A 21108-nucleotide genomic window follows, 5' to 3' on the forward strand; every position below is an offset into this window, starting at 1 on the left:
TCCCTTTTGAAGGCTCAAAACCCCACTGGGATACAGAAAGGGTCCCTTTCCCTTTTAAAAACGCGGGAATTTAAAGCAAATGTCACACCTCGGGAAGCACCGTTTTGCCCATTTTCTGGTGTTTGGGCTTGACACCATCGCTGCCCGCCCTGCTCATGGTGGACCCACGTCTAACCCAGCAGGGCATCCGCCAAAGCTCAGTCCTCCTGTGTTTTACCGGGGGCTCTTCGTTATTTCCTAATATTTCTCTAAATGCTATTTGTTTCATAAAACGTGTTGGACACGTTCTTTAAGAACAGATTGCTTCAGTTGGAAGGGACCTACAACGATCTTCTAGTCCAACTGCCCGACCGCTTCAGGGCTGACCAAAAATTAAATCATGTTATTAAGGGCATTGTCCAAAAGCCTCTTAAACACCGACAGCCACGGGGCATCGCCCACCTCTCCAGGAAGCCCCTTCCAGTGTTTGACCACCCTCTGGGTAAAGAAAACGTGTCCTCATGTCAAGTCTGATCCTCCCCTGACGCAGCTCTGAGCCATTCCCACCTGTCCTGACCCTGGATCCCAGGGAGAAGAGCTCAGCACTTCCCTCTCCATGTCCTCTCCTCAGGGAGCTGCAGAGAGCAATGAGGTGGCCCCTCAACCTCCTCTTCTTCAAAGGAGACAAAGCCAGAGCCCTCAGCAGCTCCTCACAGGACCTTGGTGCAGATCAAGTCCAGATCTTCACCAAGCGGTTATCAGTTTCTTAACTTTTTCGAGAGCTTAAGGAAATCCTGCAGCTTGTTTTGAAATGTATCTGCCTGGAGCACCTCTCCTATGAAGACAGGCTGAGAGAGCTGGGGTTCAGCCTGGAGAAGAAGAGGCTCCAGGGAGACCTTACAACAGCCTTCAAGTATCTGAAGGGGGCTACAGGAGAAATAGAGAGGGACTCTGTCAGGAAGTGTAGCTATAGGACAAGGGGTAATGGTTCTAAATTGGAAGAGGGGAGATTTCGATTAGATATTAGGAAGAAATTCTTTCCTGTGAGGGTGGGTAGACACTGGAACAGGTTTCCCAGAGAAGCTGTGGATGTCCCATCCCTGGAGGTGTTCAAGGCCAGGCTGGATGGGGCTTTGAGCAACCTGGTCTGGTGGGAGGTGTCCCTGCCCATGGCAGGGGGGTTGGAACTTGATGATCTTTAAGGTCCCTTCCACCCAAACTATTCTATGATTCTATGATTAGCTTTTGGTTTAAAAAGGATCAAATAGAAATAAGGTTGAACTTTTCAGGGTCAGCTGAAAGGTTTCTTTCAATGGCCGTTTGGTGCTTAAGTCCCTTCGCTCCCTTTGAAAAAATCTAATCCACGCCGTTGTTTGGATCCCACGTATGAAAGTTTATAAATAGCAGCAGAACGGACATTAAACATCGGTGCGGTGATTTCAGATCGTATAAAGAACCGTCAGACCCATTTTGTGTAGAAGGAAAAGTGAAACGCAGACACATTAAGACACTTGACCAAAGCAAAAGCCAAATGCTGCCAATTTGAATGTGCTTGAACTGCGAGCATTGGCATCAGAGCTGAAAGAGCAATCCTGACGTCCAGACCTCTGGCCTTCTGCTCTGCCCTCAGAGGAACATGCCCCATGATGTAACGATTCTCGACTTTGCAATCTGGAAAAGGATTTTCCTCTCTGGAAACGGTAGGGATCTCAGGGTGTACATCTATCAGAACACTGACAAATCTCTGCAGGGTACGTTGTGCCTTTTCCTCGCCTTGTCACCTCAGCTGATGGCAGTGGTGGAAGTACCTACTTCCTTCTTCTTCCTCCCTCACTTTGCTGAAAGCGACGCCGAGAAAATAATCAGAAATCTGGCAGCAGTAGCAGAAGCAGCAGATAAAGGACTGTATTCTTCAATGGTGGGGAGACAAAAAAAAAAAAAGATGCTACATTAGCAAAAGCAGGGAGAGCTGAGAGGATACAAAGAGCAAAGGAGAGTCACAGTACTTCGAAGGCAGCACGGGGAAGAGAGCACTAGAAAATAGACGTGCTGATCCCCCAACGGAGAGAAGCCCAGGGTGTGTTACCACAGCGGGCACTGATTTCCTGTGGATGCCGAGCTCAAGCTAATGGGGTGCTCCGGAAGACTTCTCTTTATCTAGAGTCTTTTTTAAAACCCGCCGAGAGCAATGGGAATCTACCTACTGATAGGAAATAAAGTTCGCCTCAAGCCTTCTTTTCTTTTGAATGCTTTTAAGTATCGTTTCTTTCCTTCGCTATTCTGCACAGCTAATTATTTGTAGCTTTGTACAAATGATGACGTTTGTATTCATATATTTTAAATTATTTTATGAGAGACCTAACCCACCTCACACCCAGCTGGTTTTTGACCATTATGCATCCTGAGCACAAGTGGTCCTTCTTTGACCTTGCTTTTTATATAGACAGGTGTATATTGTATAAATAAAGCAAAAATTAAACTATATAAAACCTTTAAAGTCTCATTCTTCTGGGGAAATGAAGGGGAAAGACAGGCTTGCATAAAGCACCTACTAGTCCCAAGAGACTGCCTTAAACGTGCTCCAGGAATGTTTTGACGGCTGTGGTGGGTTGATCCTGCCTGGATGCCCACCAAAGCCACTCTATCACTCCTCCTCCTCAACCAGAGGAGCCATCCTTCCATAACTTCCCATCCTCTCTGTTAAAACAAGAATAGCCCAAACAGATACGTGATCTGAATTTTGGCAATTGTCCTGGGTTGAGCGACACAGGACTAACTTTTCTTCTAATGCTGGGGAAACCCACGCTTTTAGAAGACTCTAGTGTCTGAATTCATGAAAATATTTACTTTTTAGCCAGCCAGGCTCTGTGGGATTCAAGGTCTTAGTGTTTTTGAGCCTTGCCAGGTGCAGGGACAAGGAGAAGCAAGGCCTGGGCATTTGACCCAGAAACTTAGAAAAGTTTGCTGTGTAGTTCTCTCTCCCTTGATGGTGGCAGTCCAGACAACTCCTTACCCCGGTGCCGGACCCCCGAGGCCTTCCTTTCCACCCAAAGCCGTTGCGCTCACAGTGTCCAACATTTGCTGTCCCTGCTGGGAGTGCACAGCTTCATACTGATAAAATTGGCTGAGTATAATTCTTATATATCTTATATCAGTATCGGGATTAATATTGGTTCTTTAGTATTATTGTTAATTATTTAGTCTTAGTCTATTAAAAAATCTAGTTATATTTCAACCCTCGTGTTTCTTTGTGTTCCCCGATTCCCCTTTCCGGGTGGGAAGGGGTCATCAGGTGATAGAATAATTGTCTAAACGACAATAGATTGTTATGGGTTTTCTCAAACCATAACAGCAACGCAGGAGTGGACTGGAAAATTCTATTCCAAAGGAAAGGAAGAAAGGTGATAGGACTTGTTCCTCAGCTATTGTTTATATAACATCAAAAGTATCCCTACATCTGTATCACATCATTGAAAGTATTCCTAGATCCATATAACACAATGTAAGTATCAAACTTTGTGACCACTTCGAAATATGTAGCTGTAGTATTTTCTGTCCCTTTATTAAGCACAGAGAGAAAAATAACTGCTAATGCTTGTGGGTAGGCTCACTTCCCATCTAAGAACTTCCAAATATATTATAACACTTTGTGGTTTTCTTTATGTCATTCAGAGCCAAGTAGGAAGTTGAATATCTGCATTTTCATTTTCTGCCCTCGACCTTTTCATTTAGTCTGTAAAATCAGAAATGGAAAATGGGATAAACATTGAGAATGTTGGCTGCGATTCTCGTCACTCCTGTTAGAAGGGACTTTCCTTCTCTTCCTCTCGTATCCTCTCCCTGCCTGCTCTCACTCCCCCAGCGTCTTAGCAACAAGATTCACTGGCCCACTGTAGCTAACTTGTCTCCTACCCCCTCAAATCAATTAGTTCATCTATTAAATCATGCATCAAAGCAGCCTGCCCCCTTTGAGCACACACCTCACTTAAGGCTCAATCCTACAGACTTCAATTTTTAAGGCAGCACGAGGAGTTTGCAATTGACTCAAATTATATGAGGATCAGAGCCTGCATGTTCTGATTTCTTTACAAAAGCTGTGAGACGATGAAGAGGATGCTGATGCCCATCACTGTTTTCCTTTATCTTCTTTTTTCTTTAATTGAAGAACACAACATCATAAGAACAACACCCTTAAATAATGCAGAAAATAACTAGAACATCTCCCCATTCACAACTGCTGCTTATTCATTAGTTGTCCCAGAAATAAGTCTTTGGCAATGCCAGCAACAGTGCACTTATAAAAATTGGATTTGTACAATACAGAGAAATCCTCAAAATCATTACTTGAAAGATTCATAAGAGACTCAGAAATATTTTTTTATAATGCTTGAAACCTTCCATTTATTTCTTAATTTATTGTCTAGTGGGATTGATAGAAAAAGAAGGTAGGTACTTTCTGCAAGTCATCTGAGTTTTTAACTCTAACTATTGATTATTAATTTTAATTAGCAATAAATAGATTATCAACACTAATAATCTTTTGTCTGAGGGGGAATGTTTGATCCCTGCTGCCACTTGCTGAGGCATTAGGTGAACCTCAGCCACTGCTTATCATGGTGTCCAGTGCTCTCGTCTTTTTTTTCTTCGTTCTCTCTTCTCATTTCTTGCCTTATATTCAGGTAAAATATTTGGAACAGGAACCACTAGCTTTTGTCCTTGGATTTCTACAGTGCTAATTACAAAGGGATCCTGCTCCATAGCTTAAGACTATAGACACTAACGTGATGAAATTCATGACAGGGAAGATCTTGCTGTAGAGAGATACCAGACAACTTGTATGGTCTCAGAGCAGACACCTCTACTCTCATGAAAACCATTTCTCAAAAAGCAAATACCAATTTACTAATAAAGTGTAAAAAAGTAATCAAGCTATCTGCCATTAATCCCTAAGAGAATGTCTCTTGCTTCACATCCTGAATCAACCTAGGTGCCTCAGTGGCTGGTCAAAAGCAATCCATCAAGGGATTTATCATTATTATGGTTAAGATAATAGAGTGAAAGGCAGGACATACAAAAATCAATTCAGCTATTTTCCCAAATTATGGATATTTAGGAATATCAGTTTGGGGCTGCTTACTCCAGCTATTAGGACTAGTCCCTGCCTCAGACCAAGGACAAACCTCAGACACAGCTCTGAAGCCTGTTTCCTCACTTTTTATTTCTTCCAACTCCAGCAGCCTCATCCAAGGCTCTCTACAGCTTCAGTTTACAACTTCCCTGGAAAAAAAACACCTCAAAAACCGTGGGTAAAGAATTGGTAAGGGTAACTCCCAACACCTGAATTCCATTCTACTGCACAAATGTGCAGTCCATGTGAAACGCTGGGGACTGTGGCATCTGAAGAGTTTCCAAGATCAATTTTTAGCTCAGAACCAGCTATTTTACCTGGACTATGCGAGTTCAGTTACCAAATATTGCAGTAATACATGGCATTAGTTTCTGGGATTTATGTTGGCCTCTTAACTTCATGCAAATTTCTATTACTTTATAGGTGTATACAAAAATGGGGTCCCTGATCCAAAGCAGCACAAGGGACAACAGTGGTAAATAGGAGCAGCAGTAAAAGCACTTAGAAGAAAACAGGCTGCCACAGAGAACAAGGGAATAGTAAAGAGCAGGTTGGAGAACACAGGTAAACCAAAAAGGGGAAAAAACCCCACCCTGTTCACCTGTGCTTAATGAAAACTAAGCATTTTTGGTATTAGAACATCCAATTTTTAAAATAAATGGAGGGTCTGATACTGGAATCTGCATTCATTCCAAATTCTCATTTACTTCACTAGGAATTGAAAGCATTTAAAAAGATGACTAAAGCTATTATTATCATCAGGGAAAAATGAGCAGAAAGCTGCAGTGCCCTGGTTCTGATGTCATCCTTGAGCACTGAAGAGTTTTTATGAGTGACCTGATTTCCTGGATCATTCGTTTCCACTGATCAGTGAAAGCAGAAAAAAAAAAGAAGAAAAAAAAGGCCAAACTGCATCTCTGGGGAGTTTCAGCTTCTCACACGGCCTGGGACAGGGTCTGATCCACAATTACATCACATTGATCACTCAGTGTCATCTGTGCAGGAAAAAGAAAATCCCACTGATAAACATTTGCTGCCTCAGTTACAAAAGGTTTGCTTAAACATCACCGTTAGGCAAGAAGCAGGGCAGGGTAGAGAAGGTATATAAATATGTGTATATATATATATATGAATATATATATAAAAATAAATTCTTTGGAAACTGGCCTGGTATCAGAATTCAGGAATTTAAGCCTTTTCTTTCGTCTTGACAAGAACTCAAGAGAAGGTAGAGGGAATGTTAACCCGTCATATTCCCTTCCACAGGCCTAAATCTCTTCTGTTACACAGAATGTTTTGTGGTTTTCTTTTTCGCTTTCATTTTTGTGTCCGGTTTCTCAGTAGGTTTTCTGTATTTGTTATTTCCAAAGGAAGTAAGCAATATTTTTATTGTAGTTTTAGATTTAGCTCTGCTGAGTGCACAAGAGATGACTCTGTGATTCTGATGACTCTGAACACACTCCAGCACCTCAATGTCTTTTTTGTGGGAAGGGGTCCAAAACTGGACACAGCCCTCGAGGTGGGGCCTCACCAGTGCCGAGTACAGGGCAATGATCACCTCGAGTCCCCTGTTCTCGTCAGCCTCACAATACTCACTGATGAGTGGTCCACTGCATTCACTAAAACTGTGGTCCTGCTGCTTGTACATTTGTAACACAGAGAATTTTATGTTTGCAGAATCTGATTTCCCCACTGACCATTTAGACCTTGAGCTTAAGGTTCATTCTCATGTGCTGACCCTTCAGCCCAGCGTGACCATCAAGAGCAGGCAAACCCCAGGGTAAATGCTGGGGCAAACAGGTGAAGGATGCTGAATTTACACTCTGGATCCCTTAGGACAGATCCTGGAAGAGTCCTTCCAAAGTGTTGAGATGTAACTGTTAATAACTGTTATCTTCATAACTTAAAACACAGAGCTTAGTACCTTACAGAAGACGAAGGAAAACAATTACCTGGCTGAGGAAAGGCTGAGTCTGTTCATCAATGTCTGTAAAGTGCTCTGATGTTCTTGGCTAAAAAGTCTGTAGAAAGACAAACGGTCACTTTCCTCCACCCAACAGTTTTATTTGCATTTTGTTTTTCTTTTCCGTAGTGTCATGGTTTGAGAGAACCCATAACAATCTATTGTCGTTAGACAATTATTCTATCACCCGATGACCCCTTCCCACCCGGAAAGGGGAATCGGGGAACACAAAGAAACGAGGGTTGAAATATAAATATTTAATAGACTAAGACTAAAAAATTAACAATAATACTAAAGAACCAGTATTAATCCTGATGCTGATATAAGATATACAGGAATTATACTCAGCCAATTCTATCAGCAGAAGCTGTGCACTCCCAGCAGGGACAGCAAATATCCGACACTGCGAACGCAACGGCTTCAGGAGGAAGGGAAGGGCTCAGGGGTCCGGCACCGGGGCAAGGAGTTGTCTGGACCCGCCGCCATCAGGGAGAGAGCCCCACATGCAGCAAACTTTTCTAATTTATATTGGATGTGACGTTCATGGTATGAAATAATCCTGTTGGCCAGCCTGGGTCAAATGCCCAGGCCTTGCTCCTCCTTGTCCCTGCACCTGGCAAGGCTCGAAAACACTAACCTTGAATCCCACAGAGCCTGGCTGGCTATAAAGTAAATATTTTCACAAATTCAGATACTAGAGTCTTCTAAAAGAGAAATTTTCCCCAGCATTAGAAGAAAAGTTAGTCCTGTGTCTCTCAACCCAGGACACGTAGTTACAAGTGCTACGGATAGTAGCAGAAATAAAAAAGAAGAACCTAAAGAACAAAATATGTCTTTTCTGAACTCTGGACACTGTCACATCACTCAGAGCACCTAGCAGAAACCAGCATGTCTAGCCAGTAATAATGGCTAGAGGATGCCTTTGTGTCCAAAAAGTTTTAAATGAAAATCGTGAACTCATTCAGCAGTCTCCTAGCGCGCATTCCGTAATTTTAACGAAACGCTAAACACTGCACAGGTCTCAGGAGGAAGCCGCCTGCTCCTGTTTTATCTTTTGGTTTGGTTTTTTTTTTTTTTTCCCCCCACTCCTAACAACCTTTGACATAATGAGGTGTGACAAATTGATTTCAAATGTAGTTGCAGGAAGGAGGGCAGGAGGAAAGCTCTGCTCTGCCTTGTGGGTGATGTAGTCTTTCTGCCGTGGATCTGCCCGGGCAGCAATGGGAAGCTGGACTCTAAGTCCCACAGCTCCCACTAGAGCCTACCGCACAGGCTCAGAGACCAGATGCTGGAAGGGGGGTGACTACATTGTGTCTATTGTATGGTGTTCTTTTTTTTTTTTCTTTTTTTTTTTTCTTTTTTTTTTTTTCCCCCCCCTTTTTCTTTTTCTCCCCTGGCATTTTGTACACTTGACGGGAGGTTTTTCAACCCGGAGTGAAAAGCATGGCAGATGAGCAAGAAATTATGTGCAAACTCGAGAGCATCAAGGAGATCAGGTACGTTGGCTTTGTGCCGCATCAGTGAACGTGAAGCAGCTTTTTTTTTTTTTCTTTTTTTTTACCCTCCGGGGGGAGCGGAGGAGTCGCACGGACCCGAAAGTAGCTATTGTGCCCCCCAGAGAGAGCAGACCCACCGCCGGGCCCTACCCTGGGAGCTGGAAATGAGGGTTGTTTTTTTCTTAGATAGAGGAGCATCTGCTGCTGGGAATCGCCGCTGGAATGCGCAGCGGAGGGCGGCGATGGTCGTGTATTTCCAGGGAATTGCTCCCGAGCGATAACAGGAGAAGGAAGAGGGCGCGGGTTGGGGCGAGGGGTATCGGGGGGGGGGGGGGGGGGGGGGGGGGAGACACGGGACGGGACGCGGCGGCCCCACGCAGCCGGGGGAGCGGGGTCCGGGGTTTTTTTTTTAAGACCTTTGAATTACTATTTCTTATTCCTGAGGCTCTCTGGCGTAAATCTGTTGTTTTGCACTCGCTCCCGGGCAGGAGCCTTGACGGGCTGGGAGAGGAAGGGGATGGCAGGATGGGATTCCCAGAGCCGAGGACGGACGGGCACCGGCGGGTGGAGACCCGCGGGGCTGCCGCCCCCCCCGCCCCGCACCGGGCGGCCAGTGTCGGGGAGGGGGGTCGTCGGGATCAGCTTTCCCCGGGGTCGGGATCAGCTTTCCCCGGGGCTGTGGCCTGCGGGGAGCGTGGAATTCGTGCCCGTGTTACCAGCTGGAGAGGGGGCCGAGGGGGCAAGGGAACCCCGAGTGGTGGGGGGTGTTACCGGGAGGGAGGGATGGAGGGAGGGAGGGAGGGAGGGATGGATGGATGGATGGATGGATGGATGGATGGATGGATGGATGGGGACACACCGGCTGTCCCTCCGGGAGCTCGCTGCCGCTGGGTGCAAGGCGGTGGGTGCACCGGGGGTTTGTACACAGCGTCCTCCCCACGGTGACCCACAGGGTGCACTGAAAGAGGGGGTTCACAGGCACGGCACCCCGTGTGCCCACGTCGGGGACGTGCCTCTTTCACAGCTTTAGGTAGAGCCTTTCCACTCTTTGGCTTAGGGCATCAATTTTCCAGATAAGGCCTGAGGTGTCTTATTCAGTAGGAATTAATGCATCCAAAAGCTAAAATACGTTACGAAGAGAGCGAGGGCAGTGATTTAGGATGTAGCTGGGAGGTATAAGACACGCCGACGGTGGGCAACCCCAGAGCGATGACAAGTGGTTTGGGACATGACAGCTGGAGAGGGGCTTCTGGGGACAGAGGGCAGGGGACAAAGACACTGCCACCGGTCACAGAGACTTCTGGCTGGCAACTGCACCTCCGAGAAGCACATTTTACCCACGGAAGAGGTGAATTAGGCAGCAGTGTATGGGCCTCGGCCGCCTTCACACAATAAAAGGTGAACAAAGATCAAGCAGAAATATTTCTGTGTCTGCCATCCCAAAACTATTTGTAGAAAGAGGTGGGACAACACATACTTTGCAGAGTAAGAACAAGGCTTTTCTACTCCCCTGTTAGGCAATGCTCGGTTTTAGAATACAGATCTAAATATGGCCTGCTACAGTTCGTGGTCCAATTATTATAACACTTAATTTAAATGCCTCATTAAATTATCTTTTCAGAGAGAGTGGTACTTGGAAATTTATGGTGCATTCAGTTTTTCTGATAATATATTCAAAGGTGATATATAAACTATAATGACATTTTTTGCTATTTGTGGCATAAGGTACTGTAAAAGCGACATTTCTAGCTTTAGTGTACAGTGAACTATCAAGAAAGTTGCTTGAATATATTTTAAATTAAAAAAAAATCAACATCAAAAAGTCAATTTTACTTGCAACATTGATGTCAACTTTGAGTCTCTTTTAACATAACCCGATCAAATAAACCTATTTTTTCATCCGCAAATCTTTTAAAAGGAGCTTGCAATCTGTGAAGAATTTCCTTCAAATAAACATGAGATCTTCTCGTGTTTACAGATACACCTTTGATAGATTTGGCAGGCTTTATTTTAATCTGCATCCCATGTATTATTCTACAGGCAGAGAGGAAAAAAAGCCCTTGCAATCAAAATTAAGAAATTGCCCATTCCTGTAGTTGATCTCTACCACTTATTAAAGGCAGCTCAGCTGGGTTTTCGAAGGGATCCTGGAAATCTGATTTTGAAGACCTGTATCTATATCCATATCTATAGATACATACATATAATTTGTTGTCAATGCAATTACTGCTGTCAGTAAACAATCCAAACATATCTGCACATGCTTATTTGTATGCATTAAGTAGTAGTTAATTGTATGACCCAAGTCATACAATTAAGCAAATACGTAAAGACGGTGCTTAGTCTTCTCACTGGGAGGACAGAAAAGAGAATGAGAGTGAACTTACTGATGGCAGATGCTAATTCCGCTGCTGAATGCCCTGTGGGGACACACTTAGTGACTACTGTCATCAGTGTAGTGTAAGAACTTAAATAGAAGGGAAAAGAGTATGAGGGCAGAATTCATTAGGCAGTCTTGAAATCACACTTGTGGTTTCTGTTTTAAAGCATTACGGCACGTTGCCTGATGCTAACAGGAAGAGCTCTAATTTGTGTACACTTTTCCTTCCCTAACATCAAAAGCTAATCATCTGGACTGAAACAATCCCCTGCAACTGATTTGTTGGAGCAGTTTGGCAGAGGATGGCAGCCAGTGACTAGTAAGAGTGAGGAAACGGCTCTATTTCCATTGTCCCAGGTGAACGCATGCCGTAAATACAAGGGAGGAAGCAGGGAGGAAACTGGGGACAAATACTCCCAGTTTCAGTAATCAAAGCTGCCATTACTAAATAAATGTTTTAAGTAAATGGGATCAACGAGACTCGATGAAAAGAGGGGTGGATGGTATTTTTTAGTGGGATATTGCCACATATAAAATGGAAGGCAGAGAGGATCTCTTTTACTGGTTTAAGTCCAATGTTTACATTTGGATTAGTATAGGCCATTGTACAGTAAATGACAGGACACCTCCAAGGACATTAAAGATGACAGTGTTATAGCTACATACATGCATTCTATCTACATCCATCAGGCTGCTTCTGCACTTCATTCATAAAAACTTCTACTAGTTGCCTTATTATTCCATCAGCTATTTTTTACTCTCATGGTGAGATACGGACTTTTCAGAACTGGAATGACTGCGTACCTTTCAAAATAAATGTATGCTCACAGGTATACAATTTCCATTTTCTATAATAAACATACTATATGAAAAAAGGTGAACTCTATGGTGAGCTACAGACCTAATACTCGTACTTACCAAGTGAATTTTATTAAATTTGGTTTTAAACATGTCTACCACAATATCTGTAAATGTCTCTGAGTGACCTCTGGTGTGACCTTATTTGTCATTGGCTTTTTCTGTATCTATCTTTGGTACTTCTATTCTTAACAGTCATGGATTGCCATCACTGGCAATAGTAATCCGTATCTCCTACAACTTATTTATATAGAGGAAATAACTTTACTGTTAAGATTCTTTCTGAAGTACCAATGCCTGTTGGTAGAAACGTTTAAGTGTTGTTGACACACTGGTTACCCAGTATCATATTCTAACACCCAGTACAGGAAAAATAACTCTTCATTAACTAAATCACAGGAACAAGAACAGTTTGTTTGTTCCATTCAACAGCTTGGACAAGCGTTGAATCACAACAGCAGTGGGCTGTTCCACTGCTGAAAACTGTCTGATGACTGAAACTCACATTCTTTGATTATTAGCTTTGAAGAGAGAGATAAGGACTGTGCGTCTGAACATCTTTGCTATGGAATTACGGATTGGCACAAAAAAACCCCAAAAAATCAGAATGCAGGACATGGGCAGAAACATTTACAAATATGGGACAGGTACTAGATCTTAGCAAAGAGCCAAGAGAATGCAGAGTTACTCGCAAGTGGGATGTTGATGGGCAATGTCATTTGAGTTTTTACTATTCTGATATGTCATTGCTCTGGAATTTTCCTTAACCTGAAGTTGAAGTTAGTATTTTAGCAGTTCAGATTACTGTCCACATAGTTTTAGTCTGTGTCTGTGATACTATAATCACGTCCAATTCATTTTACATTTCTCAGAATCCTGTGCTAAACCTGCCAGATTTTCTGAATTTCTCTATTTTGGAAATAGGGCTTAATCCGAGTTAATTGATGCAGTAGAACTCTATGGGTCTGAATTCTCTGAATCTACAGTAACTGTCAATGTTCTGATAATTTCATAATTCAGTATAAGAATTCTCATAGCACTGAAAAGCTCACCAAAAGAGCTGGTATTAGAATTCTGTTCTCTCATTGCACCTCATCCTTTCTCAGACGTGTGTAGCCTCACTCTTGTCTATCACTGCTGTCACCTTCTTCCATCTATTCACATATAAAGTGACACCTCACAAAAATACGTTGCAGTGACTTACTGTTGTCCCTCTGTATTTTTAATTATCACTGGGATCCAGGAATAAGACTTTGCAGATGGAAAAAATAAAGGCCCGGCTGAAAGCAGAATTTGAAGCCCTGGAGTCTGAGGAGCGGCACCTGAAAGAATACAAGCAGGAAATGGACCTGCTGCTGCAAGAGAAGATGGCCCATGTGGAGGAGCTGCGGCTGATCCATGCTGATATTAACGTGGTACGGAACAGTGCGAGACATGGTTGTGTATAGAATCATAGGATTGTCTATGTTGGAAGGGACCTTTCAGGTCATCAAGTCCAACCATCAACCTAACACTGCCAAAACCACCAAAACCCATGTCCCTCAGCACCACATCTACCCATCTTTTAAATACCTCCAGGGACGGTGACTCCACCACTTCGCGGGACAGCCCACAGGCTGTGGAATCGTGCACATCAGTGAACCATCACTGGTTCAGTAATCTGGACCGTACACTGCCATCCCAGGAAACTACATAAAGCACAAAGTCAGTTTTCCTCAGGATAATTGTTTTTTCCTGTCTGTGTTGGGCAGGATATTTTGTAATGTTGGCACAGTAACATCTGCACCCAGAGGATAAATAACCAAGCCCGTTGTGGCTACAACTTTACTAGTAGCCATAGTAACATCATTCTGGGCAGTCCCATAGAAAACTCTTCTTCCTGTCAGTCTTTCCTCGTTTAGCACCTGGAAACAGAGAAACTTTGGCAGCTAGTTGAGACTTTTGATGGGGAGTTTTTGGAAGAGAAGGTGAAAATATATAGAATCATAGAATGGTTTGGGTTGTAAGGGATCTGAAAGATCATCGAGTTCCAACCCTCCTGCCCTGGGCAGGGACACCTCCCACTAGACCACGTTGCTCAAAGCCCCATCCAGCCTGGCCTTGAACCCCTCCAGGGATGGGGCATCCACAATTTCTCTGGGCAACCTGTTCCAGCGTCTCACCACCCTCACAGGAAAGAATTTCTTTCTAGTATCTAATCTAAATCTCCCCTCTTTCAATTTAAAACCATTACTCCTCGTCCTATCACTACATTCCCTGATGAAGAGTCCCTCCCCATCTCTCCTGTAGCCCCCTTTAGGTACTGGAAGGCCGTTATAAGGTCTCCCCGGAGCCTCCTCTTCTCCAAGCTGAATAACCCCAGCTCTCTCAGTCTGTCCTCATAGCAGAGGTGCTCCAGCCCTCTGAGCATTTTTGTGGCCCTGATATGATATTTGTTAACTTCTTAGTAAGAGCTGACCTTCAGCACTGAGCAGACCCACCAAATATTAAAAAGCATCAGCCTGGAGAGAATTAATACAGGTAAGAGAAGTTTATAAATAAGGAAGATTAGCTAATTAGAGGGACTAAATAGGGAATATATTTTTTAAATTGCATTTTTTTACGTCATGTTAGGGCAGTTACAGGACTGTATAGTGGTTTCTAGCTCTGAAGGTTTCTGTGCTTTGCACCAGAAGAAAAAAGCTCCTACACTGTAAGCCAGTACAAGGATGTGCAGACTGCATTTATGTATCACTTGAAATGTCTGTTCCCCTGCCCAGCTGCGGAACCTCAGTCTCTGTTTCATCCTCCCCTCGTTTTCCTGTCAGATTGCCTTTTTCTCTCCTGCTTTTCCCATTTACAGTAAGAGAAGCGGAAACCTTTCCTTAGCATGTTTGTTAACTTCTAACCAACATTGTTCAGGCATCTTAGAAACAGAGAAAATTAGTTTATTCTACTTTAATTTCTTCTTGAATGTCCCTTGAGTTTTCCACAGCTCCTCACTCGCTGACTTATCTATAGCCTCTCTACCTGCTTTTTTTCTGTTGCTCAGAAGGTCAGATAGGCTGAGTGCACCTTTATAAATGAAAATGCATCTCGTGTCACTTTTAGTTGCTTCTTCCTTGCCCAGTTTTCATCCTCTCGGTATCTTAACTCTTTGTTTTTACTATTGCATTGTCTCCAGCCTCTTCCAACTTGAGTGAGAAAAATCTCTTCTCTCTGATACAGCCTTTTGCTCAATCGGAGCTCTATTAAAGGAACAGTTCTTTAAAAACATGCCCATCCTCCTGTTTCAGATGGAGAATACTATCAAGCAGTCCGAGAACGATCTCAACAAGCTCTTGGAATCTACCCGCCGCCTGCATGAGGAGTACAAGCCCCTGAAGGAGCACGTAGATGCTTTGCGGATGACTCTGGGGTTGCAGAGGCTGCCAGATCTCTGTGAGGAGGAAGAGAAACTGTCCCTTGAGTAAGTCTCCAAAGCAAACATTATCTGCTTTTGTACCTTCGATTCGTTTTACTTTTGTTGGTAGGTGGAAAAAAGAACTTAAGAGGTAAGCATGAAACAGAAAAGTTAACAAAAAAGGGATGTGGGAGCACATGTATTTGGTAACATTCAGTCGGAATGAAACTTAACTTTGTTAGAAGTTAAATTTAGATTATTACAAGCTGCAAACTCTACATACAAAATTCAGGGTGGTTGGTTTTCTAGATTTTTATACCATATGCTGCTATTTCTAGCAAGACTTTTTTCCTGAAAATAATTTCTTTTTTTTGCTCATTTAGCAAGCAGAGGTAGGAGGCAATACAAGGAAGGGATACGAACGAAGTATTCTTTAGTTGGTTTGTGCTACTGCTAGTCAGAATTTTACTTGTTGCTGCATGCACATGGCAGTGGCATTTAGCAATATACCTATGGCTGTCAAGAAGTAAGTTTAACCTAGATGTGGAGCAGATTTGGATAATAAATTGCAGTTTCATTTTTAGGTATAACCTAGGTGGAGGAGGGTGACAGAAGTAGCTACTATTCAAAAGAACAGTGTCCTTTGTTTAACGGATCAGTTTTAAACACAAGTGATGTTTTAAGAAACTTACATTTCTCTTAAAGCCCAGCACATTTGGCATAATTTTCAGACACAGTTACCAAGATTTCTTTCGCATTTCTTCAGAAATGCTGTTTTCCATTCCAAGCACCTTGACACTACAAAGAATGTATTGATCTATTGCACACAGAAGTTATTAATTTTAACAGAATAAAATCTATAAACTAAGTTTGACAGAGGTGCATCCAAAGGTGTTAAAGATTAAATATATATGTTGTCTGTTTTCCATCCTATTAGGTTTATATCCAGTTGTAAATCAAGGTACGTTAGAAACTGACAATGTGGAATCTGGCTGAAATGTATAAACGCGGAGGAAAATACCACCAATTCTATTTATGAACTAGTCCAAGCGGTGTCTAAGTGTAGGCAATTTGACTCTAGTGGAGGAATGTGATGGGGAAATGTGATCCACTATGTTTTAACACAAAATAATCCTTTACCAACTAATGGAATACTGCAGAAGGCGGTCATATTTTTTTTTTTTATCTGGTTTTCTTTTGGCTAGCTACTTTGAAAAGCAGAAAGCGGAATGGCAGACTGAACCACAGGAGCCTCCCATCCCAGAGTCTCTGGCTGCAGCTGCAGCAGCCGCCCAGCAGCTGCAAGTGGCTCGGAAACAAGACACCAGACAGACGGCAACCTTTAGACAACAGCCACCTCCCATGAAGGTCAGGAGATGGAATGCCCTGGGCTTTCTCTTTTGTCATTGGAAAATATTATATTTATAAAGCTGATCAATAGCAAGGAAAAAAAGGAAAAATTATGTGTCCTGATTCTGATTTTTTCTCACAGTGGTTCAAATCAAAAGCAACCCCAAGTAGACTTTAAGTGGTAGCACCAGTCATCAGGGGTTAAGGACAAGGCTCTGTATTATTTGACTCCTTTATGATTTAAGGGTTTCCATCAGCAGAGATGTAGGCCATTCCCACTCCTCTTGTATTTCATGTGGGAGAAAGGCATGTAAGAAACAAACCAACACCAAACGCTGGGCAAAAGGAAAGCTAATAGTTGGGAGTTAATCCCAAATGGATTCATATCAGAAGCAATGCATGTATTTTATGAGGGAGAGTAATTACTGATGGTGCAAATTACCAGGGAAGGTGATTGTTTCTGCACTTCATGGGATCTTCAAGTCAGGACTAACGTATGGATTAATTTAACCTAACCACAGGCACTTAAGTGACAGTTTGACTCAGCTCCTTCTGTAGTCAGTAAAAAGAGCTAAGGAATTCCAGCGGGGTATTCATCCCATCCAGGTTCCAAAGATTCACTGATGAAGGAGGCAAACTGACGTAGATATACTCCATAGTTCTGTACTTACTGTCTGGAGTTAGGACATGGAAAAGCCTTTCTGAAAGTAATACAGAGCAAAAGGGCAGAGTTCTGTATCTTTGTTAAATATGTGGAATTCATCTAAGCACCCGCTCCTGCTTTGAATCCTTTAACATCACAGCTGGCCTTCACTGTGACCCAGTGAGCTATCACACGTGTAAACATCTTCAAAACGTGTGGAACGTTTAACACAACATAGAATTTAATGTACAAGTTCTTGATACATGCCTGACCCATGTGTTTGCTGAACGGTAGTTTCAATTCAATGAGATACTCTAGTTTTTCAGCTGGCCTGAAGTTACTGTACAATCCAGAGACCTGGGTTGTATAGAGTATAGCTCTGGTTTCCCTATGAAGGTAAGAAGCCTTATTTTTTTCTGTACTTAGAGTATGTTACTCAATAACCCACGTTAACAATGCCACTTAAATGTATGTAACAAGAGGCTGCGATGTCGCATTTCAGGCGTGTTTATCCTGTCACCAACAAATTCATCGGAACGCGCCCATATGTCCACTCTGCAAAGCCAAGAGCCGGTCCCGGAATCCCAAAAAGCCCAAGAGGAAACAAGACGAATGAAACCCAGAAGCCTGACGAACAAACACGTGACCGGTTCCAGTACTCTTCCAGTAGAACTGGACCAGACTTTACTGAAGTGCAGACTCAAGTACGACCGACCCATTGTTTTCTATTTAATGCAATGTAAGCACAATGTTCCTGTTCTGTCCCAATTTCCTTCCAGTCCTTAGGGATTTGGGTTTAGGAAAGTAAGTATTACTGGTGCTACAGTTTAACTTTCAATCATTCCATCTTTTGGACTCCTAAATGAAGTAGAATTCTTATGCAAGTATCCTAAATGCCAGGCTATTCCTATGGGCAATTACCATAAATGCTTTTACGTTCTCTTTTTAAAAACAGTTACTAGAAGACTATTCTGTTTTCTCCTGATAACAGGAGACTATTTGAAGTACTGAAATAGCAGACTGTTTGTTTCACTAAAGAAGAATTTGTTTTCCGATCTAGTAAAACCGCATAGGTTTAGGTATCCAGTAGAGCTCTTTTTATACAGGAAATGTTCAGGAAAAAAAATAAATTGGTTATACAGGAAATCAGTGTATTATGGACACGTGAGTTTTGATGTACTGGAGATTGATTGTAGCATTCCCTCAAACTTGACTTAAAATTTGGAAGGGGGATCAAGTTGCTGGCTGTGTATAAATTTCTAAAAATGATATAATTTGTGATGCTTTAACATCATAATATGGTATTATCTCCAGCACTCAGAAGACTGATTGACTTGAGTACAGGGCTCAGAGGAACTGTATTAGTGGTCCTCGAGGCTCTGTGGCCAGAGTCAGCTCACTGTGCTTCTCTAGGAAACGTGCATGAAATATCCCAAATCTCTACGTGCCCAGACTGCCCAACAGCCATTCTGCAAGGCTCCTGGTCCTGGTTTCCACAGCCCAAGTACTCCCCTGGCAGACACATCCTCCACGGGAGCACAGGGGAGGTCAGTAACATGCACCAAGAACAGCGTCACTTAAAAATGATGTATTTCACCAGAAATGCCTGGCTTTGGTGCCATCGTCCTCCCTCAACCAAAAGTTCCTAATTTTGTGTCTTTTAATAGGTCATTTTTAAGTGCGCTTTATTTCAACCTAGTTTTTTTTCTTGCTCTGTATGTGTGCCCAGAGAACCCTGACTACAGGATCCTTTAGACCCCTCCCTGTACCCTCTTTTTTCACCCCATGTAACAACAGTTCCTCCAACAGGGAGGACGGCAGCGACCGAACTACAGAACCAGGGCTTAACATTCACTTCTGATCTCAGTTTTGTCACCACCTTTTTGTCTAAATTGATCTCAAGTATTAAATATTCTTTTCACTAACTTCAGGAAGCAGGGACTGCCTGTTTACATTCCTCTCTTTTTTAACCCAGGTTTTCCTCTACTTTTATGCTAGAGTGGTTATATTGAGAACTTTGCTTTTTTAAATAGGAAGAACAGGGAAGCCCCAAGTCTCTGGTCAGAACTTTGCCAAATGCTGGGCACTGTACACATCCACATAAACCAGTTTTGCTGGCCACATCACATACATTGCCATTAATTTCCCAACTCCACCATAAAGCACGTATTTCATTGAATATAGCCCTAAAATTTATGCCAAGTTCAGCTGATATTCTCCCATTTTAATGTTTCATAGCCAAATAAACATCTGTTGATGGCAGAGACAGAACGTGGACCATTCTATCCTTATGCATGTTTCCTAACACAAGTTTTAAATGTCAGAGTGGCCACATACTGTATGCCCCATTCAGAGCAATTCCTGTTGGGTTTGAGGGAAAACGCACACAAGAGTTGAAGGACAGTACATGGACTCCCCCAAAGCGCATGCACAAGAGCAGCATACATTGATGACGGTTGTATGTAAATTTAAGAAGTAGTGACAGTGGAGAACGGGTGAATGGCCTGCCATGAAGCAGTGCAAATAGGAGGATAGATTTGTAGAAACTTCGACTCACCGTTCTGAGACAGATAGGGGTAGTCGTAGCTGCTCTCACTTCACTGGTACTTTGGCAGGTTCTTTCTTTCTTGGGAGATCTCTGGAGCTCTAAACTGGATGCACCGTTTACTGATTTAGTACAGCAGTTTTGTATTTTTTACTTTTTTAAAGTAGTCTCTTGTGCCCTCGTGTTTAACAAGGTTTGGTTTTTTAAAAAAAAAAGAAAAAAAATGTGAATATGACATGTTGTGTTTGTATCAATCATGTATTAGCGCTTACAAATCTGTTTTCACGTCCTTTATGAAGTTCTGCCGTATGAATAGCGTGAGAATGAGTCCAACTGAATATGAGTCCAATTGAGTTTGAGTCAACAGCGTGCCCTGGCAGCCCAAAGGGGCAACCGTGTCCCGGGGTGCATGGAGCACAGCATGGCCAGCCGGGCCAGGGAGGTGACTGTCCCACTGGTGCGGCCTCAAGCACCGTGTGCAGTTTTGGACACCTCAATGTAAGAAGAACATCAAACTATTGGAGTGTGTCCAGAGGAGGGTGACGAAGATGGTGAAAGGCCTCCAGTGCAAGACTTACGAGGAGCAGCTGAGGTTACTTGGTTTGTTCAGCTTGGAGAAGAGAAGGCTGAGGGGGGATCTCATCACTGAGGGGTGACCTCATCCCAGTCTACAGCTTCCTCAAGGGGGACAGCGGAGGAGGAGCTGCTGATCTCCTCTCGCTGGTGACCAGCAACCAAACATGAGGAAATGGAATGAAGCTGCATCAGGAGAAGGTCAGATTGGACATTAAGAGAAGGTTCTTCATTGAGAAGGTGGTCAGTCACTGGAAGAGGCTCCCCAGGGAAGTGGTCACGGCACCAGGCCTGTCAGAGTCCAAAGAGCATCTGAACAATGCTCTTAGTCATGGCTTAGTGGTAGGTAGTCCTGCAAGGAGCAGGGAGCTGGACTCAATGATGCTTATGGGTCCCTTCCAACTAAAGGTATTCTACAGTTCTAACTATTTCAAGGAGACAAAATCTGTATTATTATTAAGGGATCCTGGGGGCGGGGGGAGGGAAGCAGTATCTTTCATAGGGAACCAGTATTCTCCTTTTCTCTTACAGATTAATTAAGGAAGTTTAACTGAAGAGCTCTTCTCCTGACAGCCCCAGGCCCTTTTCTCCCAGGCACCTTTCTCAAGGGACTAGAGGGATAATTATGAAATACTGATTTTTTTGTTTTTCAGTCAGAGGAGGAAGCCGTCTGAAGTACAGTTCTTAGCACAAGTCTAGTGCATTTTTGCTCCGTGGAGCAGCAATGACCTCTTCCTTTGTACCTAAGGTTCTTTGAGGATACTTCTTCACTTGGCTTAAATTCATTCTTATTTGGGGTAAATTCTCTTAC

General features: G+C 43.1%; 1 protein-coding gene across 1 annotated transcript; it reads left to right on the plus strand.

Moving 5' to 3' along the window:
- The first annotated feature begins 8333 nt into the window (after window positions 1-8333).
- On the plus strand, window positions 8334-19929 carry ZC4H2 (zinc finger C4H2-type containing). The gene is made up of 5 exons (XM_074147974.1): window positions 8334-8566; window positions 13048-13219; window positions 15080-15252; window positions 16392-16554; window positions 17682-19929. The coding sequence occupies exons 1-5, from the start codon at window positions 8514-8516 to the stop codon at window positions 17793-17795; spliced, it is 675 nt and encodes a 224-aa protein (XP_074004075.1). The 5' UTR covers window positions 8334-8513; the 3' UTR covers window positions 17796-19929.
- Window positions 19930-21108: the final 1179 nt, after the last annotated feature.

This window comes from Numenius arquata, chromosome 5 (assembly GCF_964106895.1).
Source record: "Numenius arquata chromosome 5, bNumArq3.hap1.1, whole genome shotgun sequence".
Classification (NCBI taxonomy): domain Eukaryota; kingdom Metazoa; phylum Chordata; class Aves; order Charadriiformes; family Scolopacidae; genus Numenius; species Numenius arquata.

Coding starts and splice junctions, on each gene's coding strand:
- ZC4H2 (XM_074147974.1), top strand. CDS start 8,514: ATGGCAGATGAGCAAGAAATTATGTGCAAACTCGAGAGCATCAAGGAG. Junction 13,220..15,079: donor TCCATGCTGATATTAACGTG/GTACGGAACAGT, acceptor CTCCTGTTTCAG/ATGGAGAATACTATCAAGCA. Junction 16,555..17,681: donor AACAGCCACCTCCCATGAAG/GTCAGGAGATGG, acceptor GTCGCATTTCAG/GCGTGTTTATCCTGTCACCA.